The sequence below is a fragment of the Volvox carteri genome (genome assembly GCF_000143455.1).
Source record: "Volvox carteri f. nagariensis unplaced genomic scaffold VOLCAscaffold_35, whole genome shotgun sequence".
Taxonomy (NCBI): Eukaryota; Viridiplantae; Chlorophyta; class Chlorophyceae; order Chlamydomonadales; family Volvocaceae; genus Volvox; species Volvox carteri.
This window is the reverse complement of record NW_003307578.1, coordinates 888,056-906,765: the sequence shown is the minus strand read 5'-3', so window position 1 is coordinate 906,765 and position 18,710 is coordinate 888,056. Positions and strand designations below refer to the sequence as shown.

Below are 18,710 nucleotides of genomic sequence, written 5' to 3'. Positions count from 1 at the left end.
TATTGCCGTATCACGGAGCTAACTAGTGAACAGAGCATAGCGAGGTAACTCTACAGCGCCTCTCCCCCCTTCCCCCTTACCCCTTCCCCCTCCACCCCACCTTGAGCAGCTGGTTGACCTCCGCCTCGGTAGTCCCGCGCTTCACATCGAACACGCAGTCCGTGATGGAGGCGTTGGTCAAGGGGACACGCACCGCCAGGCCATTGAGTTTGCCCTTGGGAGGGGGGTTCGCAGGGTGGGGAGGGGGGTTCGCAGGGTGGGGAGGGGGGTTCGCAGGGTGGGGAGGGGGGTTCGCAGGGTGGGGAGGGGGGTTCGCAGGCCCATGCACGGTGCCGTACTTTCATTACAAGAATCCCTGCCTCGTTACAGCCTTCCTTCCCCCAACGCACACGCACACGTACACACATCCTCCCAATTGCCCAGGTTCCCAACACCCCACCACCCATACTGTTGACCCCGCCCCCCCCAGGCGCTCTGAAACCCTCTCTCGCCCCCCTTACTGCACATGCTGCGCATGCGAGCCGTCCTTTGTGTATGTATGTAGATAACGTACGACATTCGAACTACCTTGAGCTCTGGGAAAATGAGCGCGATGGCGGTCGCGCTCCCAGTCGACGTGGGCGCCAGGTTGACAAGACCGGACCTAAGAAGGGGGGGGGAGGAGGGGGACACCGGGACACGAGGAAGAGGAGGAGATAACGGGAGAGGACGACATTCGCCGCAGGAGGATGGGTAGGGATCCTAGAAGTGCACGAGGAGGACTTAGGGTAAGGATGGTGGGCGCGTGAGAGGGGGATAGGATTTCACGGTGTCGAAAGGGTGTCGAAGCAGGAAGGGGGGTTGCGAGGTGGGAGGGAGTCAACCAAGCGGGGTGGCTGGGTTGGTGGGGGATTGCTGTGACGACCATCGCGATGTGGGGTGGCGGGTGTGGGGGGGGGTTTGCGGGGTGTGGGGGGGGGTTTGCGGGGTGTGGGGGGGGGTTTGCGGGGTGTGGGGGGGGGTTTGCAGGGTGTGGGGGGGGGTTTGCGGGGTGTGGGGGGGGTTTGCGGGGTGAGGGGGGTTGCGGGAAACGTGGGAGGGAGGACGAACCACAGACGATTGACGCTGATACCCGGGCTATGATATGCAGATCATCAGACATCAGGAATATGTTAAGGAATATGTTAAGGAATTACCAACCGGCATCGACTCGTGAAGTGACCATCGCGGCGACGTGGCCAGCTAGCTAGGTTGCGAACGAGTTACTAGCAGCCAAAGTACAACGGCGAAACGGCGAAATGACTACATAGCCGCCCAGACCAAGGAGAAAAACCGTACTTACTGAAAGCGGAACAGCGAAAGGAGGAGACCGCAGCAGTGAACAGGTAAACAGGCTGAGTGCGGGGAGCTAAGAGCAAGAGTTAGCACGAGAATTTATCGGAAGATGACGTGAGTCGTAAGGCGTAAGTAACGGCGGAAGTAGTGAGCAATACTTGGGCTGGTTTGCTGCTGGTAAACATGCAAGTGCCCCTCCCTAAGTCCCCCACCTAACACACCCCTGACCCAACCATGGCACGGGAGGGGGACGAGGTAGAAATGGGGTACCTCAAGAGGAAGAAATCCTCCAGATCGGATCCAGACGCGGTGGTGGAACGGCCCCCGGAGGTGGCGGTGAGGTGGCGGTGAGGTGCAGTAGGGCAGGGCGTTTCTCAAAATCACAATGTATGTGTGTGCGTGTGCGTGTGCGTGTGAGTTGGAATAGTAATGGCGGAAAGGTTGCGGCCGGGATGAAACGGGCCTCCGCCCCCCCCACCACTCTCCCCACCCCCCTCACCCACGACCCACCTGGCTCGGCGCAAATCCGCCTTCCTGGGGTTGGGCGCGTCCACAATTGTCTGAAACACAGTGAGTTGGGGAATGGTGCGTTAAAGAGGAAAGCGGTCTATGGTTTTATAACTTAATAAGAGCTTTTGTGTCTTTGTGTGGGGGGCGGGGGGATGGCCATGTAGGCTAAGCGGGTTGACGTCGGTAGGTTGTACGGGCTGAACCTTCACTGTGGCTCAAATCCTGCCGGGACGTACATACGCACATACAACTTAAGGAAACTCCACATCCCGCAGCCGCACGCGACCTTGCTCCCCCTCCCATATCCTCCGATTCCCTCAGCACACACAAGCCGGCAATACCTGTACCTGTCCTGTCAGGTGAGTACGGCTGTCTGCCGTACAGCTGTACAGTTTGCTTACCTGTGTGTTGGTGAGATTGTGGATGGTGGTGATGCAGCCTCGGTCGATGCCCAGCTTCTCGTGGATCACCTGCGATGATGGCACCAACATATTATGCCGCCACCGCATATCCAACAAACATACAAACATACAAACATACAAGACATAGCCTCCAAGAGCTAACGCATAGCTTCACATGCCGTGCAATGTTACGTGTGGATATTCCAACCGCCTCAGCGCTAATCCCCCACCCCACCCCACCCCACCCCCCTTCTTGTGTTCGCTTTCCTCCTATCTTTCTGACCTCGGGACCCGCTCCCTGATACCTGTTAGCCGCACTACGACGGCACTGTACGTGTGTATGTATGTATGTACGTACGTAGGTATGTATGTACGTACGTACGTATGCATATCGTCGGTGGTCTTTCAATTTCCGTCCTCCCAAAGGGAGAACTTCTTACATTTGTCATTCCAACGCCTACATATACACATACAAACGAACTCTAGACTCGCAACCTTCCCATAGTGTACAGTGTACGTTCCGTTTTCTAAATGATATGCAATACACCAACCTTACACAACTGAAAAGCGGTTTTGCAACCCAGCATATACGAATATGCATGTGCTGTAATAAAAACTGTCAACCGTCAACCACAACATGGCAACCGAATACCTAACTCCCCCCATGAGTCCAAGATTGTATGTCCCCTATGGAGGAGATAACCCACCGACCTTAACTACCGGAGCCAAGCAGTTTGTCGTACACGACGCTGCCGTCACGATGTGGTCCGTCGCGGGGTTGTACTTGTCCTGTACGATGTACGGCGACGGTTTATACAAACTATATGCACGTCAGGTACGACATTCCTTATCATAAATATGTCCTTCACGGTAGTAGTAAACAGACGCCACATAGCACAAAAAACAAACATCGGCTCAGACGAAACACATACACACATGCGTTGCCTGATCATACGTGCGAGTGTTTCTGTCCGTCTGTCTGTCCATTACCAAAATTATAATCAGCAGCTTGTCCGGGGGATGATGATGATGATGATGGTGATGATGATGGTGATGGCAGTGGCGCGCAGTAACAACATCGTTGTTGACAACAACAGGAATTGCATGGACACCATTGCACTTAGCACTTGGGTAACAACGACGGACCAATATCTAAGTCGTACCTCGTTGCACCCAACCACCACATTCAGCACCGGCGGGGTGTCCTTGACAGGCGCCGAAACCACCACCTTTTTGGCGCCAACATGATCAAAGTACGGCGCGATTTTGGCACGCGTGAGGAAAACTCCCGTACACTCATACACCATGTCAACGGTAACGCCCTCGGTCACGGTGATCTGGAGAAAAACGGGTAGCGACGGTTAGCAGTTGGGCTCGTGGGCAGCTGGGCTCGTGCAAAAGGCCTTGCTGAAGCACATCAAGTGTGATAGGATAATCCGGCAGGCGGGGGGCAACTAAAGGCGGGGGTGGAACGGAAGGGCGCATTTCATTTCAGTCACATTATTTAGCCATCCGCCGGGCAACGTCACAGACTCTTCTCAGCCACAACCACACACCCCATCGATGGCCTTGCTGTTGGTGTAGGGGATGCGGTCAACGCGGTCGCCATCCTTGATGACGATGGTACTGCCCTCCACGGAGACATCGGGGCCCCAGGTGCCTGACGGAAATGTGATCAAAAAGCAGGAGGTATGAGGAAGAAAGGCATGACTGTTAGAGAAATGAAATTAGGATGTAATGAATTTAGGAGATGTTGCTTGTCAGGCAACTGCCAAGCCTATGACTTAGCCCCCAATGGACGGAAAAAGGTCCGACGGGACCCGACGACAGAAACTTCCCCGAATCGACCCACAGGCCCATATAACCTGTTCGTGTTTTTATGGTAAAGTGGCATTAGGCTATCACAGAGCCTGATCGTGTCCAGGGCCAGGAGCACGCCGTGCGCTCCAAAGGACTCACCGTGTACTGAATCATACTTGAGCAGATATGCAACCGACTCAACAGCAGCGATGTCATTCAAGTGGACGAACTGAAAAATTTCAGGCTGGGACCAGGCGATGCGAAACGCGAGGCGGCCTGCACTTGCAAAGTACAGCCAAGTATTTGCTCGGATGTATTTATTTTAGTTTAAAGTTAAGACCGCGAACATTCTTACCGATCCGGCCGCAGCCATTGAGTAGGACTTTGACAGGAGCCATAGTACTTCAGGTCGTCTGAATGCGCTCGCCGTACGTAGCAGATGCTTTCGATGTCCACTGAACAAAATGAGGATAAAATACTTTAGTACTTACCAAACGTCTCCTATTTGCTCTGCCCGACTAACGGAAATATTCGCTCGATAACTGATTATTCCACCTGACCGATACCGATCTGGGAATGAGCTTGGCGACTTATGGTGCAGGAATCTTTTGTAGGACTGTGTATTATTCGGCAAGAATTTTCCACATAACGAAGCTTGACGGAGCGTTATGTTTGGAGGTGAAGAAATTAAGCTTATACCTTCAGACTTGACCAGCAAACCCTAGAACATGCTTATGGCTGTATCTAACTATGAAACCCAGCGACCACTGCGACATGTGGTCCGTGACCTGTTAGCACCCGAGCTTGACATCGCAACCAAGTCAGCCGATTATTTTACCGGCAAACGCGTGCTGCTGCGAGTTGATTTTAACGTGCCAGTGGACGATGCCACAGGCATCGTGACAGACTCCTCGCGCATCAAAGCCGTTTTACCCACCATCAAGCTCCTTTTGCAACGTGGCTCGCGACTCATCCTCGCTAGCCACTTCGGCCGACCAGAACCCAAAAAACAGACCCGTCAGCAAATGGCAGCGCTGTACAGCCTCCGGCCGGTTGCGGCGCTGCTCCAAGAGGAGCTTGGTTCCGGAGCCTTCCGAGGCTTAGCGGCTGACTGCATAGGGCCCGATGCGGAAGCAGCAGTTGGGGGACTCCAACCAGGCCAAGTGCGAGTGTGGGGTGGGGTGGATTCCCAGTGCCTGGGGGCCTTGGGTGGGTAAGTTAGGTGGGAAAAAGCAGTGCTGGTGGGTAGGGTTTAGGGGCAAGGAAGGTTGGCGGTAATGAAGTTGGTCTCAATAAGTTCTTGACATAACCTAAGATAAACAGTGATGCTTCTTCTTCGCATATGTTTAACATGTTCGCACAAGCGCGCTGCGCTCATGCTTCATCGTGTATTGCCGTTCCGTGCTACGCCTTGTCGTGCTTTGTCGTACCGTGATCATGTACGTCATGTGGATTTTTCATACATCATCATACGACAGTGACATGACGTTTTCAGGTTCATGTGTTTGCAGGCAGTCCTTTTGGAGAACACTCGCTTCCACGCGGGGGATACCGCAAACTCGCAGGACTTTGCCCGGGCGCTCGCTGCACTGTGTGACGTGTTCGTGAACGATGCCTTTGGTGTCGTACACCGGGACCAGGGTAGCGTCACGGTGCGTGAGTGGTGGGTTGGGGGATGACCGGTTGCCGGATGTGTACGACGGGGGGCTATTGTACGACATAACGATGTGGCGATATTGCTGACAAGCTTCCGATGAGCTGCCGAGGTCTCTGCCTTCTAGGAGTGTGTGGTGCTGTGTTCCTTGCATAAAGCTGAACTTCGTTTTAACGATGGTAACTAACAACCGCAACGACGTCAACGGAGTGCCCCAGCCATGCCAACCGCCTCAACCATCCCAACGACATCAAGCGTACCAACTACCTGCATATGCAGGGCATCACATCATTCGTACCAGAGCGCTATCCCGGGCCCCTCATTCGGCGTGAGCTGGCCGAGCTGGCGGACCGATTGTACGACCCCGTACGGTACGGCCCTCAAAATGCACCCCGAAGTACGACCGCCGGTCGGCAAATCAACGAGTGCGGAAGAAGAAGTTATGCTGCTCTCTTCTTGGCATATCATGTAATTCCCTTTCCCCCTCTCTATCTGGCGTTGCGCGATTTACATAGATGGCGGCGTCAATGCTAAGTAACCCAACGGTAACGGTAACGGTATCACCAGCCACACATCGTAAAATTGTATGCGCGCACATGAACCGAATTAAAGAACCTCACACCCGCTTCGTGTCCTCCTCCTTTACTATATTATGTACCCTCACCCGCATTGCCTTCACCCCCATCCCCGTCATGCCCCCAAACCGTCCACCCAACCTTCGCCTTTCCCCTCCGCCCCGACGGTACTGGGGGAAACCCCTTCACCCCCCAATGCCCCAAACCCTTGTGGCCCCCCCACCTCCCCACCTCCCCACTTCCCCACCCCCGGGGGGAAATCAAAACCCTCACAGACCCTTAGGTGTTGTGTTGGGGGGAGCTAAGGTGGCGGATAAAATCGGTGTGGTGGCTGCTCTCGTGGAGGTGGCGGATGTGGTGGCGGTGGGGGGCCGTATGGCCTTTACTCTTCTGGCGGCTACCGGGGTGTCCGTGGGGTCCACACAGATCGAGGAGGACTGGCTGGAGGTGTGCTTGGGGTTTGGGGAGGGTTGCCCTAGGTTCTGGGGATTGGGGATGGGGTTTTTAGGGTTTTGTATACCTGCGTGCGTGCATTGGAGGGAGGAGTGCGGGGGTAATGCGCTGGGAAGGGTGGTGATGGTTCACATTGGCCGCGACTTGGGTGTCCACTCGCTGCGAGTTTGAGAGGGTGATGGGTCGGGCCGGCCCCCCACCTGCCTAGCTGGGGGAAGCTCTTTCTCATAGAGCTTGCTCCTTTCCTCACCATCACCCTCACACACGTAATATTCCAACACTACACAACACAACGCGATACGCCCCAAGAGGCGGCTCGCGGCCTTTGCCTCCACCCAGCCAGCCACCCATTCAACCATCCAATCAGCCACCCAGCCAGCCACCCAGCCAGCCACCCAGCCAGGGGGTTTCAGGCGGTCGGTCTTATCTCAACCCCTCCACGACTTTCTGTCGCCAAAGTCCACGTCTCACCTCACCACCTAAAACCCATGTAAAACCCATCTGAAACGACCTAAAACCGACGTCGTTTCTTTGTGGCTCGCGGGCAGCCCTGCCGGCACATGATGTCCCGGGCAGCTGAGCGGGGCACGCGACTGCTCCTGCCAAGCGACGTACTGTGGTCCTCATCCCTGGAGCGACCTGAGCACCTGGATACGACAGGAGTGACGCCACTAACCCTGGACTGCTGTACACCGGACAGGCCTTGCATCCCGGCAGGTGGGTTTTAGCAGCAGCAGGTTCACAGGTTATAGCACAGCAACGCAAGTTTTAAGCGCATGTGTCCTTCTTCTTCTTCTTCTTCTTCTTCTTCTTCTTCTTCAAGCACACTACAACGAAGGATGTGAATGTCGGGGGCTGCGGCTCCGTTGATATGTGCGTATGTACGTCTCCATGTGTGTAAGGTTTGGAATTTCTGCATTTTTGCGGTTGCGCGCGATGACATGAGAAGATTGACGACAGCTCCCCCCCCTCCTCCCCCTCTCCCGCACCCTGGCGAGGCCGTTCTCTTCCGTCGTTCTCTTCCGTCGTTCTCTTCCGTCGTTCTCTTCCGTCGTTCTCTTCCGTCGTTCTCTTCCGCCCCTCGGGACAAACAGCCCTCGAGGCCCCGGTACTCACCTTCTTGCTTCGGCTCCCTGCTCGTGGCACCTGTCGTACTTCGCGGCATACGGCGGCATCAATCTCTAGCATCACGTCAAACGGTTCCATTCTTAACGGTTTGTCCGTATGTATATGTGCCCGCGACACCATCACCACCCCTAGGTCGATACGGAGTCGATATCGGCCCCGAGACCATGGATACGTTTCGGCGGGAGCTGTTGACCTGCCGTACAATATTTTGGAACGGCCCTATGGGTACGTGAAATAGTGAGGTGATAATCGTTTACCTGGCCAGCACACAAGTGCACAGCAGCGTCGCGATTTTACCGCCTTTACTGACTGTTTACGGACTTCAGAAGGGGCCACTTTTCTCTTCTTTTTGCGATCATATAGTCATAGCATTGCTTCCTGTCAAACGTTTAGCTTGCGTTGTGTTCTGGAATTCGGCCGGCGCAAATTATACGCGCATGTTTGCATGTAGATAGGTATGTAGGCATGTATACCTTTGAAGGAGGCGCTCACGTACCACGGCGCGTCCCCACACGCTTCACGCTGCCTCCGTTCCCGGAGGAGGTTTCAGGGGACTGGAGGGGCCCGTTCCCTCTTGCTTGTCTGTAGTAGTAGATATTATGTGTCTGATATTACAGCGTGCGCGCACCTGTATGTATGTGTGTGTGCGCACGCGCGCGTGTGTGTGTGTGTGTGTGTGTGTCTTTCCAGGTGCTTTGAAATCCCGCTTTGAAATTCGCACATGGCGGTATCGGGAGCCGTACAACGGCAATAACCGCCAACCGCTCTCACACAGGCAAATTCGAGGTACCAGAATTCTCGGCGGGTACGGTTGCCGTTGCAAGGACCTTGGACGAGGCATCTCAATCCGGAGCTGTGACGATAATCGGCGGTGAGCCTGTCGCAACGGCTTGCTTGCTTGGGCTTGGGGTTTAGGGCTTTGGTGGTGATTGTGGTGGTGATGATGATGGTGGTGGTGATGAGGATGATGGGATTGTGGTGATTGTGGTGGCAGGGCAGGGTGGTAGCTGTGGCGAAAAGATATGGATTGGGGCAAACGTCGACTGGAGACGCCTCCAACCGCCGCTGTCACCTCCTTGATTAAACCTGCTCGTGTCTCTGGCTCGTGTTTCCCATCACATGTCATCAGTCATCTTCTTTGTTCTTGTTGTTCCCCTAAAGGGGAAGACTTTGGTTCCACCCCTTCGTCTCGTCTCCCCGAACGTCTGCGTTTGCAGCGGGACATCTTCCTTCCTTTGACCCGCTCCGCCCCACCTCGCTAAAATCCCCAAACCCTAAAAGTATGAATCCTTAAATTTTTTATTATTACCCCTCAAATTGTTGCCGCATATTCTTCAGGCGGTGATTCTGTCGCTGCGGTTACGGCCGCTGGACTGTCCACCCACATCACCCATATTTCTACTGGTGGGGGTGCTTCACTGGAGCTCATAGAAGGGAAGGGAATGCCGGGACTCAGAACGCTACTGCGGACTGAAAGCCAAGAAGAACAATGATATGATGACGGCGCTGGCGGTGGTGCGGGCCAGCAGGCCGTGGCGGCAGTGGCGGCAGTGGGGGGTTGGCCTACGACTCTGTTCAAGGGGTAAAACAAGGCTGCACCCCACAAGGCTGCACCCGCAGCCCCACATTGATCGTTTTTATCAGTAAGGGCTTCGCAGACTACGTGGGAGGCCAAAATCATAAATAGCGCCAATAGCTATATGTACCGATGGGTGCCCCATTGTTGATGGGGTGCGTGTTCCCCTAAAGCTATATGCAGATGACCTGAATCTGCTTGACCACAATTACCGGCGCTTAATGTGCCTTCTATAACCCACCTGCTGCCCACACGGAGCGGTGCACTGCAGCATTTGGCATGGCCGTTGATATTCGTAAATGTGAGATTGTCAACTACATTCACCCCAACAGAACTCTGCGTGCATTAACTGGGAGCCTTGTGAACGTTAGTAGGCAGCGAGCACTGTGCAGGTAACACTGTGCAGGTTGAAGAGATGCCGTGGGTTGGCAGGAACCCTAAGTATTTAGGGCTTCATTACGGGCGCCAGATGCCTGGTTGGAATCCTGCACTGATGAGCTATTCAGTGCGGGGCAGCGAGCCACACATGACAAACTGATAGCCAAGTTGGGTATAGGAAGGAACTGTTCCTGTCGAAGAGAGCGCTCGAATGTTTTGAAATACAAATTAGATCCATTCTGTCGTACGGTGCCCAGGTGTACTAGGGGGGCCGTAGTTTATTCTCCAGGTCGTTGAACGAACCCCTTGACGCGCATGGCCGGTCCTGCTACTTCGAATGTTCTCTAGAGGACCGCATGGTCGAGCTGCAACACACGTTTCCGAAGCACCTCTCTGGGTGTGGGAGGCCACCTAGAGATCATCGTGTGTTGTTTAGGGAGCTTGGCCAATGGCCCCTCCACCTTCACTTGGCCTCACTTATTTGCCGTTTTTGGAACAGGGTAATACTTGCGAAGGGGACTGTGTTTCACAACGTTTTGCGTGAGTAAATACGTTTTGCAGGGCGTTCGGATTATACTGCCACCAACTGGGCGTGATGAAGAGGGGACGGTTAATTTCATTTTGCGGAACCCGATCAATGTTAGATCTATCATGGAAACGTTGAAGGAGCGGTTTGATGATAACTGGCAGAACCCACGTCTTATTACGACACCTCCGGGAATGTGCGTCGAACAACCGTAAACCGGGAGTTAAGGCGTGCCGGCATACCCATTGGATGGGAGCGCCGAAACACACGATGTGCGACATCGCCGTCATGAGCGATTTCATTAAGTTTGTGTCCGTACAGACGTACAATTTGAAAAAGCAGTCCTGATGATGACGTCAATCACTCCAGTTCGACTTCTCCGGCAGTGCGGCTGATGGGCCCCCCTGGCGGCGGAACAATCGCCAGGCAGGATCCACACATAAGCCCCCCGGAGTTGTCCGCCAGGAACATCTCCACTATTGCTGACAATATTGCGAATCCCACCGACGCCCAGAAACAAGCAGCGAAACCCTGTACGACATTTTCTCCAGCGTAGGAATACAGTGCGCCGCTGACAAGTGTACCTGCGGTGATTGCGATCGCGGTGGGGCGGGTGGCAGCGACATTAGATTGAAGGTAGCGAGGGCGGTTGTAGTCAGGAAAGATAAGGTGACGTGGACACTGGCCAATGACGGCGGTAGTACGGCAGTACGAGAGGGGGGACAGCGCACAGCCGCGGCGGGCGGGAGCGGCGATGGAGGCGATGGTTGCCACGTCTGGAAGACGATGGCGATGGCACTTCAGGGCTTTGACGAGTTGCACGCTATCAACGCATATGCCGCTTTCGCTGCCCTTTCTTGTCGTACTGCTGCCGTACTGTTGTACACCGTACCTGTGAGACGGCCCATTGCATTGGCGCAGTAGTAAAAGCCCACGTTCATGGCCACCTTGTCGCCTTGGGCGTATCGTACGATAAGGTACGAATGGATGGACGAGTTTACGGCGAAGACCAAGCAGAAGGCTCCGAGACCTCCTACCATGACCCCGGTCATAGCGCCCACGTTGTGACTCTTAAGGGAGGGAAAAAGGGGGGGGAGGAGACGGGGGTTCCGGGAGAAGGACGTCTACAACTGGTGCGGCATGCGGTGATTCGCAATGATTTCTTGCGCGATTGCCTGGCCGGTTGCCTGGAAAATTTGTTCTCATTACGATTTTCGGAAAGTCGAAGGATGGTATCTCAAAACCTAGCTAAGTAAGATACGGGTGCGAGCGAACAAACAGGCCAAGGACAGTATAATGAAGGAAATGGTGAAACTAGGGGGCTGTCGGATGTGAAGAGCCGAAGACTTGCGGAAAGAGGAGAAAGAAAACTTGCCTGAAACAAGCCAGACAGCTGCAGCATGAGGCCCATGAACAGCGGCGTAGCCACCAGCAGGACATTCCACAACACCGCGACATACCTGCCGTACCGTACGGCAAAACACATGAACGCGTGCTCACGCTGGCGGATGAGAAACATCGAATTCAGTTTTCGGTTAGCCGTTAATGGTCATCATGGACGCCACCATTTGTACGGCAAAATGTATAGGAAAGCCTCCTCAACAGGGGAGTTGGAAGTTGAGGCCAGAGCTGTCCAGCAGTACGGCCCTTAGGTACGGCATACAGCCGCAGCCTAGCATTACGATCTCTAACTGACAGCTACCAACGAAGTCTAACCACCACACTGGCACTCACCCCTCCATCGCAACCAAGCAACAAATGTGCACACACACACACACTCTCTCGCCCCCATACCGCTAAGGTATCATCGCCCTGTACATCTAATGCCGCTCAATCCTGCGTTTCAATGCCGGTTTCGACGTCCTCTCCTACACCTCCCCCATATATCCCTGAGTTTACACAGCCCCACGTACGGCACAGACCCGCACGGACCCACTTATTGGCGGGTGTCTGCTTGAGGGGCGACAAAACCATTTGGGGCGTCCAGGATTGCACCTGACAGGTCGGGGGAGGGGTTTACACGTGTGTCTGTGTCTGTGTGTCGGTGTGTATTGAGGTACGTGGAAGGGGGGTCTCAAGGAACGGGGCATGATGAGGAAATGTACGGCAAGGGGCCCAGTTACGTCGTACAGCAGTCCCAACCCCGACAAGCAACAGCCATAGCTGCAGCCAGTAACAGGACGGTGGGTTACATGGCTGCCCTTTAAACACGGAAAGAGAAACGCGCGCAGGCACAACAGCTCTCTTAGTAATGACCCGAGCGAGGGGGATGAGGGGGTGAGGGGGGTGAGGGGGGTCAGGCTCTATCCAACTAACTTAACTAACTCAGCCCCAACGGTGGGCCAGATGCACACACGAGCAGACAGGTGCGTGCGCAAAAGAGTTAATGAGTCGTACACGCGTATGACGTATACTAGCTCCTTTCAGTACGGCACTCGCACCTGGCCGTACACAATGATCCAAACTGCCAAGAATAGCCCCGTGAGCGGCCGGCTCCACCCAAGGCCGTACATTCCGTTTCTCAAGAAGAAGGGCAACGGCACTTCGAACCACATGTCCCGACTGCCGAACAAAAAGAACCTGGCGGGTTTGTGTATGCGTGTGTATGTATGTATGTATGTATGTATGTATGTATGTGGGAAGGAGAGAGGAGAGGAAGGAAAATGCAAAACGTCAGGACAAATCGTCAACGGTGTGTGTGTAGTCAACAAGGGGAGGAGGTGAGTCTGTGAAGGCGGGAGGGGGAGCAGGCACCTACACACATAAACACACATAAACATTGGCTACTTCTCCCCTGGACCAGCCCAGGAAGGGAGAGGTAGAGGAGGTGAGTTGTTGTAAGGTGGCTGCAAGACGTCTTGTGGTGTCGAGCTCTCTTAGCCTTTCTCTCTTGGAGGCTAGCAGAAGTTAAGGCCTGACCTCTGCTCCCGGCCGACCCGGGTTCAAATCCGCATGCCGACTCCTCGGGTGTTTGAGGAGTGTTGAAATGGGAGGTGGCTTCCCATCTTATGGACGATGTAGGACGTGATAATATCAACTTGCGAGCTGACCAGGAACTAAATTGAGGCGCCGTTGATCCGCTAGATTTGGGTGGATGCTGGTGGTGAGTTGCTGAACCCAACGAATACAATCTGAAGTCGGATGGGGTGAATGGATTAGGGTGCCCCTTTTGCAGGGGAGAGCAGGGAACTGCCTCCAAGGGAAAGGGGGCCGCTGGTGAAGCTATACCACCCTGTAACAACATACATACATACATACACGCACCGTGACACGCTGAGTACATTGATGTTGTACGGCTGTTTGAAGATCCTGGCCAACGTCAGATTCTCCTTGCGGGCCCTACCCAGCTGTGACGTAAGGCCCACGGCAGCCCAGGGCATGGCGGCCAGGATCAGAACCAACAGTACGGCAAGTGCGAACTGGTAGTTGAAGGCGATGCATGCGGCGCCAATGAAGTAGCCAATGCCTGTTCAGGCAATAAGGGGGATGGAGAGGGGTCAGGCGAGAGATGTGAAATAACTACCAAGAGCAAGACGTACATTGACACGGGTTTGGACATGTCAATGGAGGGTCCCCCTCACCCACCTCCATCTCCCCCAGCTGCCTCTCTCCCCCCCCCCACACACACACCTTTCAAGGAGTTCTTCCAGCCGGTGATGAAGGACACGAGTTTGAACAGTCGCGACTGCTGCTCGTCTGGCGTCACCAGCTTCGTGACTGTCTTGCCACCCAGCTTGGTCAGGTCCTTAGCTACGCCGCAAAGCATCTGCGTGCGGATGCGTGTGCTTTTGATCTGTGCTTTGATTCACGTGTGTGTTTTTGTGTTGGGGTTTGTGTGTTTGTTATGCGGGGGAAGGTCTGGGAAGGGAGGCGGGGTTAAACCACCTGATTACACTGCACCTAAGAAGCATCCGGCGGGTGAAGGCAAGCAAGGGGATCATGAGGTTGCAGATTGATTGGCGGGGCGATCCGGGGGTGGATGGGACCTGACACCTGAGGGTGGTGCACCCTCGTCGGCCTTATGGGGGCGATCGTGAGGTTTAGAGGTTCGTGTGTGTGTGTGTGTGTGGGGGGGGGGAAGCGTCGCCATGCGGACCTCCACACGTACGCAGACACATACATACATGCATACATACATACATACACACGTACATACATACGTACATACATACATACACACGTACATACATACATACATACATACATACATATATACACACGTACATACATACATACACACGTACATACATACATACACACGTACATACACATGCAGATACACATGCACACCTGCGCGCACGTGACGAACAAGATGCCCTTCCAGCGGTTTTCGGGTACGGACCACCCGTCTCTCCAGCCGTACAACATGGATATCCCAACCAGCTGCAGTGACAGCCCGGACAACAAGGTCCACTTGATGCCCCACTTGGCGCCCATCATGCCTGTATCGGGTGTGTATGTATGTCTGTGTATGCCTGTCCGTATGGAGTGTGTGTGCGTGTGTGTTGCGAGTATTGTGAGTGGGAAAGGTTTAGAAGTGTGTTTATGTATGTGTTTATGTATGTATATGTATGTATGTATGTATGTATGTATGTATGTATGTATGTATGTATGTATGTATGTTGGGGGTGTGGGAAATAAATACCCTAAAATACACACATACATACACACACACCTGCTGCCAGGTTCGTCACCACACCCGCCGTCTCGTACAACGAAAACATGATGGCCACCTGGGTTTAGAGGGTGGGGAGGGGAGGGGGCCCAGACGTTACACAGCAGCATGCGGCCTCAGGGTTATGGACGTGGCGATGGGCTGAGGCTGATCCCTTCTGCGGGCAGCTGGGGAGTCACGCCGTGGAGTCACCTCCCTTCCCTCCCTCACCTCCCTCTCACCAAGTAATCACTTCCACTCACATGCGCCCCGCCCCGGCCCCCACGACACCCCCCGCCCAGCCAGCAACCGCAACGGATGACTCACTCGGTAACTAACTACCAGGACAACTGTTATTGCAACTGCAACCCATGTACGCCAGACCGCCGTACTGCCCGTATCCGCTTCCCCCCCTCTACCCCCGCTGTAGCAGTATTTCCCCCAATCCCCCAAGGCCCCCATCAGCAACCAGCCATACAAACGACATTCCCCCCATACACACACACGCGCGGATGAGTTTCCTTCCCATCCACACCATTGCCCATGGGTATGGGTAGGGGTGGGGGTATGCCACGTAACCATAACCCCACCAACCCACCCGACCCGGGAAATCGGATCCGACCTGATATTTACACAACATCCACCATAACCATACATACATACATATGTACACACACACACCCTGCCAAACACACCTGCCAAGCGCTGAACCCCGAGCGGTACGCATGCAGCAGTACAATCATGCGTACGGCGCCGTCTGTAGTCGTAAATAGCAAGTACGACAGTGATATGATGACGAAGGGTCGCAGAGCGGAAAACTGCCGCTGCATCGCCTCCTGCGGTATTATACACATAGGGGGGTGCACACATAGGGGGGTGCACACATAGGGGGGTGCACACATAGGGGGGTGCACACATAGGGGGGTGCACACATAGGGGGGTGCACACATAGGGGGGTGAATACGAGGGTAGAAGTGGGGCGCTCTACGCCGTACTACTATATACGACGGGAGAGGGCGAGGAGAAGGACGGGGAATGGAGGCGGTCACGTCGTGCAGGGAAGAACCCTTTTTCTTCCCTAGTGCCGTGCCGAGGTTGTAGGGTGCTGGAGAGCCGGGGGGAGGTGGGGTCGCTCGGACAGGGGAGGGGAAATGGCGGTGAGAGCGCCAAAAGGACGTAGGTTTTCTGGTGTTTGGGAGGTTGAGGTCTGGTGGTGGTAGCGGGGCTCGGATGAGGGGGAGATGTGGCCCGAGGAGGGCCGTTCTACTTAGGCACGTCTTCTCTGTGGGACTGGGTTGCTTGGTGAGGGACGAAGGTGAGAGCGGTGCAGTACGAGACAGGGTGAATAGGTTTCTGGAGGACCAACCGTTCAGGTTAGTGGCGGTAAGGGGGAGGCGCCGCGCGGGCTACAATCCTCCCCCTGCGGTTTTCTGGAGGGTCTAGGAGCTGTGTGCCGTGGCAACGCTTTCGCTTTTGTGGTTTCGCCGGTCTATCCCGGGCCCCTGCAGTGGTGATCGGGCTTGTGCGTGGTCCCTTTTATATATATGGCTACTTCTCCCCTGGACTAGCCCAGGAAGGGACAGGTGGTGGAGGTCAGTTGTTTTAAGGTGGTTGCAAGACGTCTTGTGGTGTCGAGCTCTCTTAGCCTTTCTCTCTTGGAGGTTTTTTGTTGGCCTGTTAGGTATATCAGGAGCCCGGGACTGCTCTAACCGATTTTTTGTTTGTTTGTTTTTTCCCTTAGAATCCCGCTTTCGTTGGTGGTGCTTTGGAGGGTTGTTGAGAGCCTTTGACTTTGCCCTAGCTGAGACTTGTGGACTCGCTCTAGCGGGACCTGAGAGCCCTTCGTGGTGTTTTCACTGCAGCGCCATCCCCGGATGGAGGGGCTGCGGAGGGGCTGCGTAGAGTGTTGGCAGTCTGAGTCGGGGTCGGGAGCACACAAGACTAACCGACGTGTGCTGTGTGCTCCCGACCCTTGCGCTGTGTTTCGGCTTCGGCCCCCGGCTCTCGCGGTCCACAGTGTAATCTAAGTCATATATATATCCTGGTGGTTAAAATACGTCATATAACTTTTACATACATGTCCACGCGCACAAAGTTTGCCGTAACTCTCATGCCGTACATGCCGTACCACTGCCCACCTTGCGCGTCTCCGCTTTTGGCTCAGCAACGGGTCTCCCTGGCGCCCCAGTCATGGTCGCTGCCACCGCCCGGGACATGTACGACATCCCGCCGCCTCCCCCCCCGTCGCCTCCTGCCGCCGTTGACGAGCTGACCACCGGGGACTCCGCGCCGGCCCCTGGAGTGGTGACGAAGCCGTCCTGAGCCGTCTTGGCTTTGCGGGCCCTGCAGATATCAGCTTCTCGGCATCAGGATGAGAATCGAGGATGAGGATCAGGAGTCCGACGGGTCGGGTGTACGGCACATCCCTGGAGCCAACTAGGAATCAACCAGGAATCTCTACGACACGTGCACGTCGGAGGATGAAGCGCCATCATCATCATCAGCGCCAAAGGCCGGGTGTCCTCGGCCCCAGGACCGGAGGCACGGGCTAGGCATTTTAGTTTGCGTGGACCAATCCTCTGCCTCCGCTTCGCGACAGGGTGGACGATGCTGATCTTAGGGGGTTTCCTTCTTGCTTCATTCGAAATTTGCATTCGTTCGCATTCGCTCGGATGTTATCTGTTATGCACGGTGCCTGGATAAAAAGAAAGGGCTCCGCATGCTGGAAGTCTCATTGTTTCTACAGCAGTTTCGTCTTGTTCATTGCTTGTACGGTGTTGCCGTACCTAAGAAGATGCATGCTTTCCAGCGAGATGACTTCCTCCATAATGACCTCATCGTTGTGAAGCACTTGAACTGGCACGCCGCGACTCGATTCGATGTCCTCACTCACGTTCTGGTAGGACAAGCAAGGCGGGATGGTAAATGGCTTCGGGCAGCATTGGGTATACCGCACACTTGCATAGGATAACTGACATATAAGTCACTTTATGATGTGTTATGTTATGCACATCGCGAAGCAGTAATTTATCGTCACTTGCGGCTCGCGGTATGTACCTCGAGCGGCGGAACGCAGCAAGACACCTCGCCCCCCGCTTCCGCCCGTGCCGGCACCTCCACATCACCAAAGCGGCATTTTAACCCGGTCGAGGATGGAGCTTTGGCGCCGCAGCACACCACGCGGGCCTCGTTCTCCGCAAGTAAAGCAAGACTCGCAATAGGCATGTTACGCTTCTATTTCCAACACCTAAACAGCATGTAAAAGGCACATTTATCACGAAATATTGATTTCAATTGATTGAGAACAATTTGTGGCACGGCGCCGAAACCGGGTTTCAATATTCCTTGTTGATACCTTGCCAGTCTGACATGTGCCGATGAGTTGGAATTGTTTTGTTTTTAACTCTTGCAATAGTTCAAGAACAAACTGTTGCCCGGGTGCTTTGTAACTACAGCATTTGGCGTAATAGGTTTCGTTCGTTGCTCGTTAACTGGACCATTGCATGGCCTTGTTTCTGCCTGACATTTAGTGCCGAATCCCAATCACATGGATCCAACAGATGAATAATTGAGTCAAGGGAAACACAAGCCTTAACCGCCCTTCAACGGACACTGTCAATCATGAGCATTTCAGCATGAGCATTGATTTCCATTGAAGATAACCAAGCTGTCATATGCAAGCCATCTACCTGTTTGCACCTGCTCTATTAACAAAGAATACTTGTAGGGATGAAGAAGTCT

The 18,710-nt window shown here is 54.4% G+C and overlaps 3 protein-coding genes across 3 annotated transcripts in view; 1 reads left to right on the top strand and 2 right to left on the bottom strand.

Annotated features, from left to right (window-relative positions):
- VOLCADRAFT_105878 (uncharacterized protein) overlaps positions 1–4,423 on the bottom strand; it is a gene marked incomplete at both ends in the record, with an annotated part of 6,129 nt that extends 1,706 nt beyond the window's left edge. Inside the window, 9 exons of the mRNA XM_002953230.1 lie at positions 101–214; positions 568–643; positions 1,825–1,874; positions 2,226–2,294; positions 2,937–3,014; positions 3,389–3,562; positions 3,782–3,885; positions 4,185–4,301; positions 4,381–4,423. Coding sequence (XP_002953276.1) covers positions 101–214; positions 568–643; positions 1,825–1,874; positions 2,226–2,294; positions 2,937–3,014; positions 3,389–3,562; positions 3,782–3,885; positions 4,185–4,301; positions 4,381–4,423 — 825 coding nt within the window. The remainder of the gene's footprint in view (positions 1–100; positions 215–567; positions 644–1,824; positions 1,875–2,225; positions 2,295–2,936; positions 3,015–3,388; positions 3,563–3,781; positions 3,886–4,184; positions 4,302–4,380) is intronic.
- A 336-nt stretch (positions 4,424–4,759) lies between these two features.
- Positions 4,760–9,328, top strand: VOLCADRAFT_82167 (uncharacterized protein; the record flags this gene model as incomplete). Its single annotated transcript, XM_002953313.1, has 8 exons — positions 4,760–5,194; positions 5,537–5,677; positions 5,959–6,050; positions 6,530–6,701; positions 7,256–7,394; positions 7,968–8,060; positions 8,611–8,706; positions 9,174–9,328. 8 exons carry the CDS (start codon positions 4,760–4,762, stop codon positions 9,326–9,328), a joined length of 1,323 nt encoding a protein of 440 aa, XP_002953359.1.
- On the bottom strand, positions 9,296–18,430 carry VOLCADRAFT_105876 (uncharacterized protein; the record flags this gene model as incomplete). The annotated part of the gene is made up of 15 exons (XM_002953229.1): positions 18,027–18,430; positions 17,756–17,865; positions 17,108–17,312; positions 15,665–15,805; positions 14,991–15,048; positions 14,621–14,790; positions 13,946–14,081; positions 13,580–13,781; positions 12,757–12,895; positions 12,252–12,310; positions 11,691–11,775; positions 11,208–11,385; positions 10,820–10,899; positions 9,653–9,747; positions 9,296–9,341 (listed from the first exon to the last, which is right to left on the bottom strand). Exons 1-15 carry the CDS (start codon positions 18,192–18,194, stop codon positions 9,296–9,298), a joined length of 1,872 nt encoding a protein of 623 aa, XP_002953275.1. The 5' UTR covers positions 18,195–18,430.
- Between the last annotated feature and the right edge of the window lie 280 nt (positions 18,431–18,710).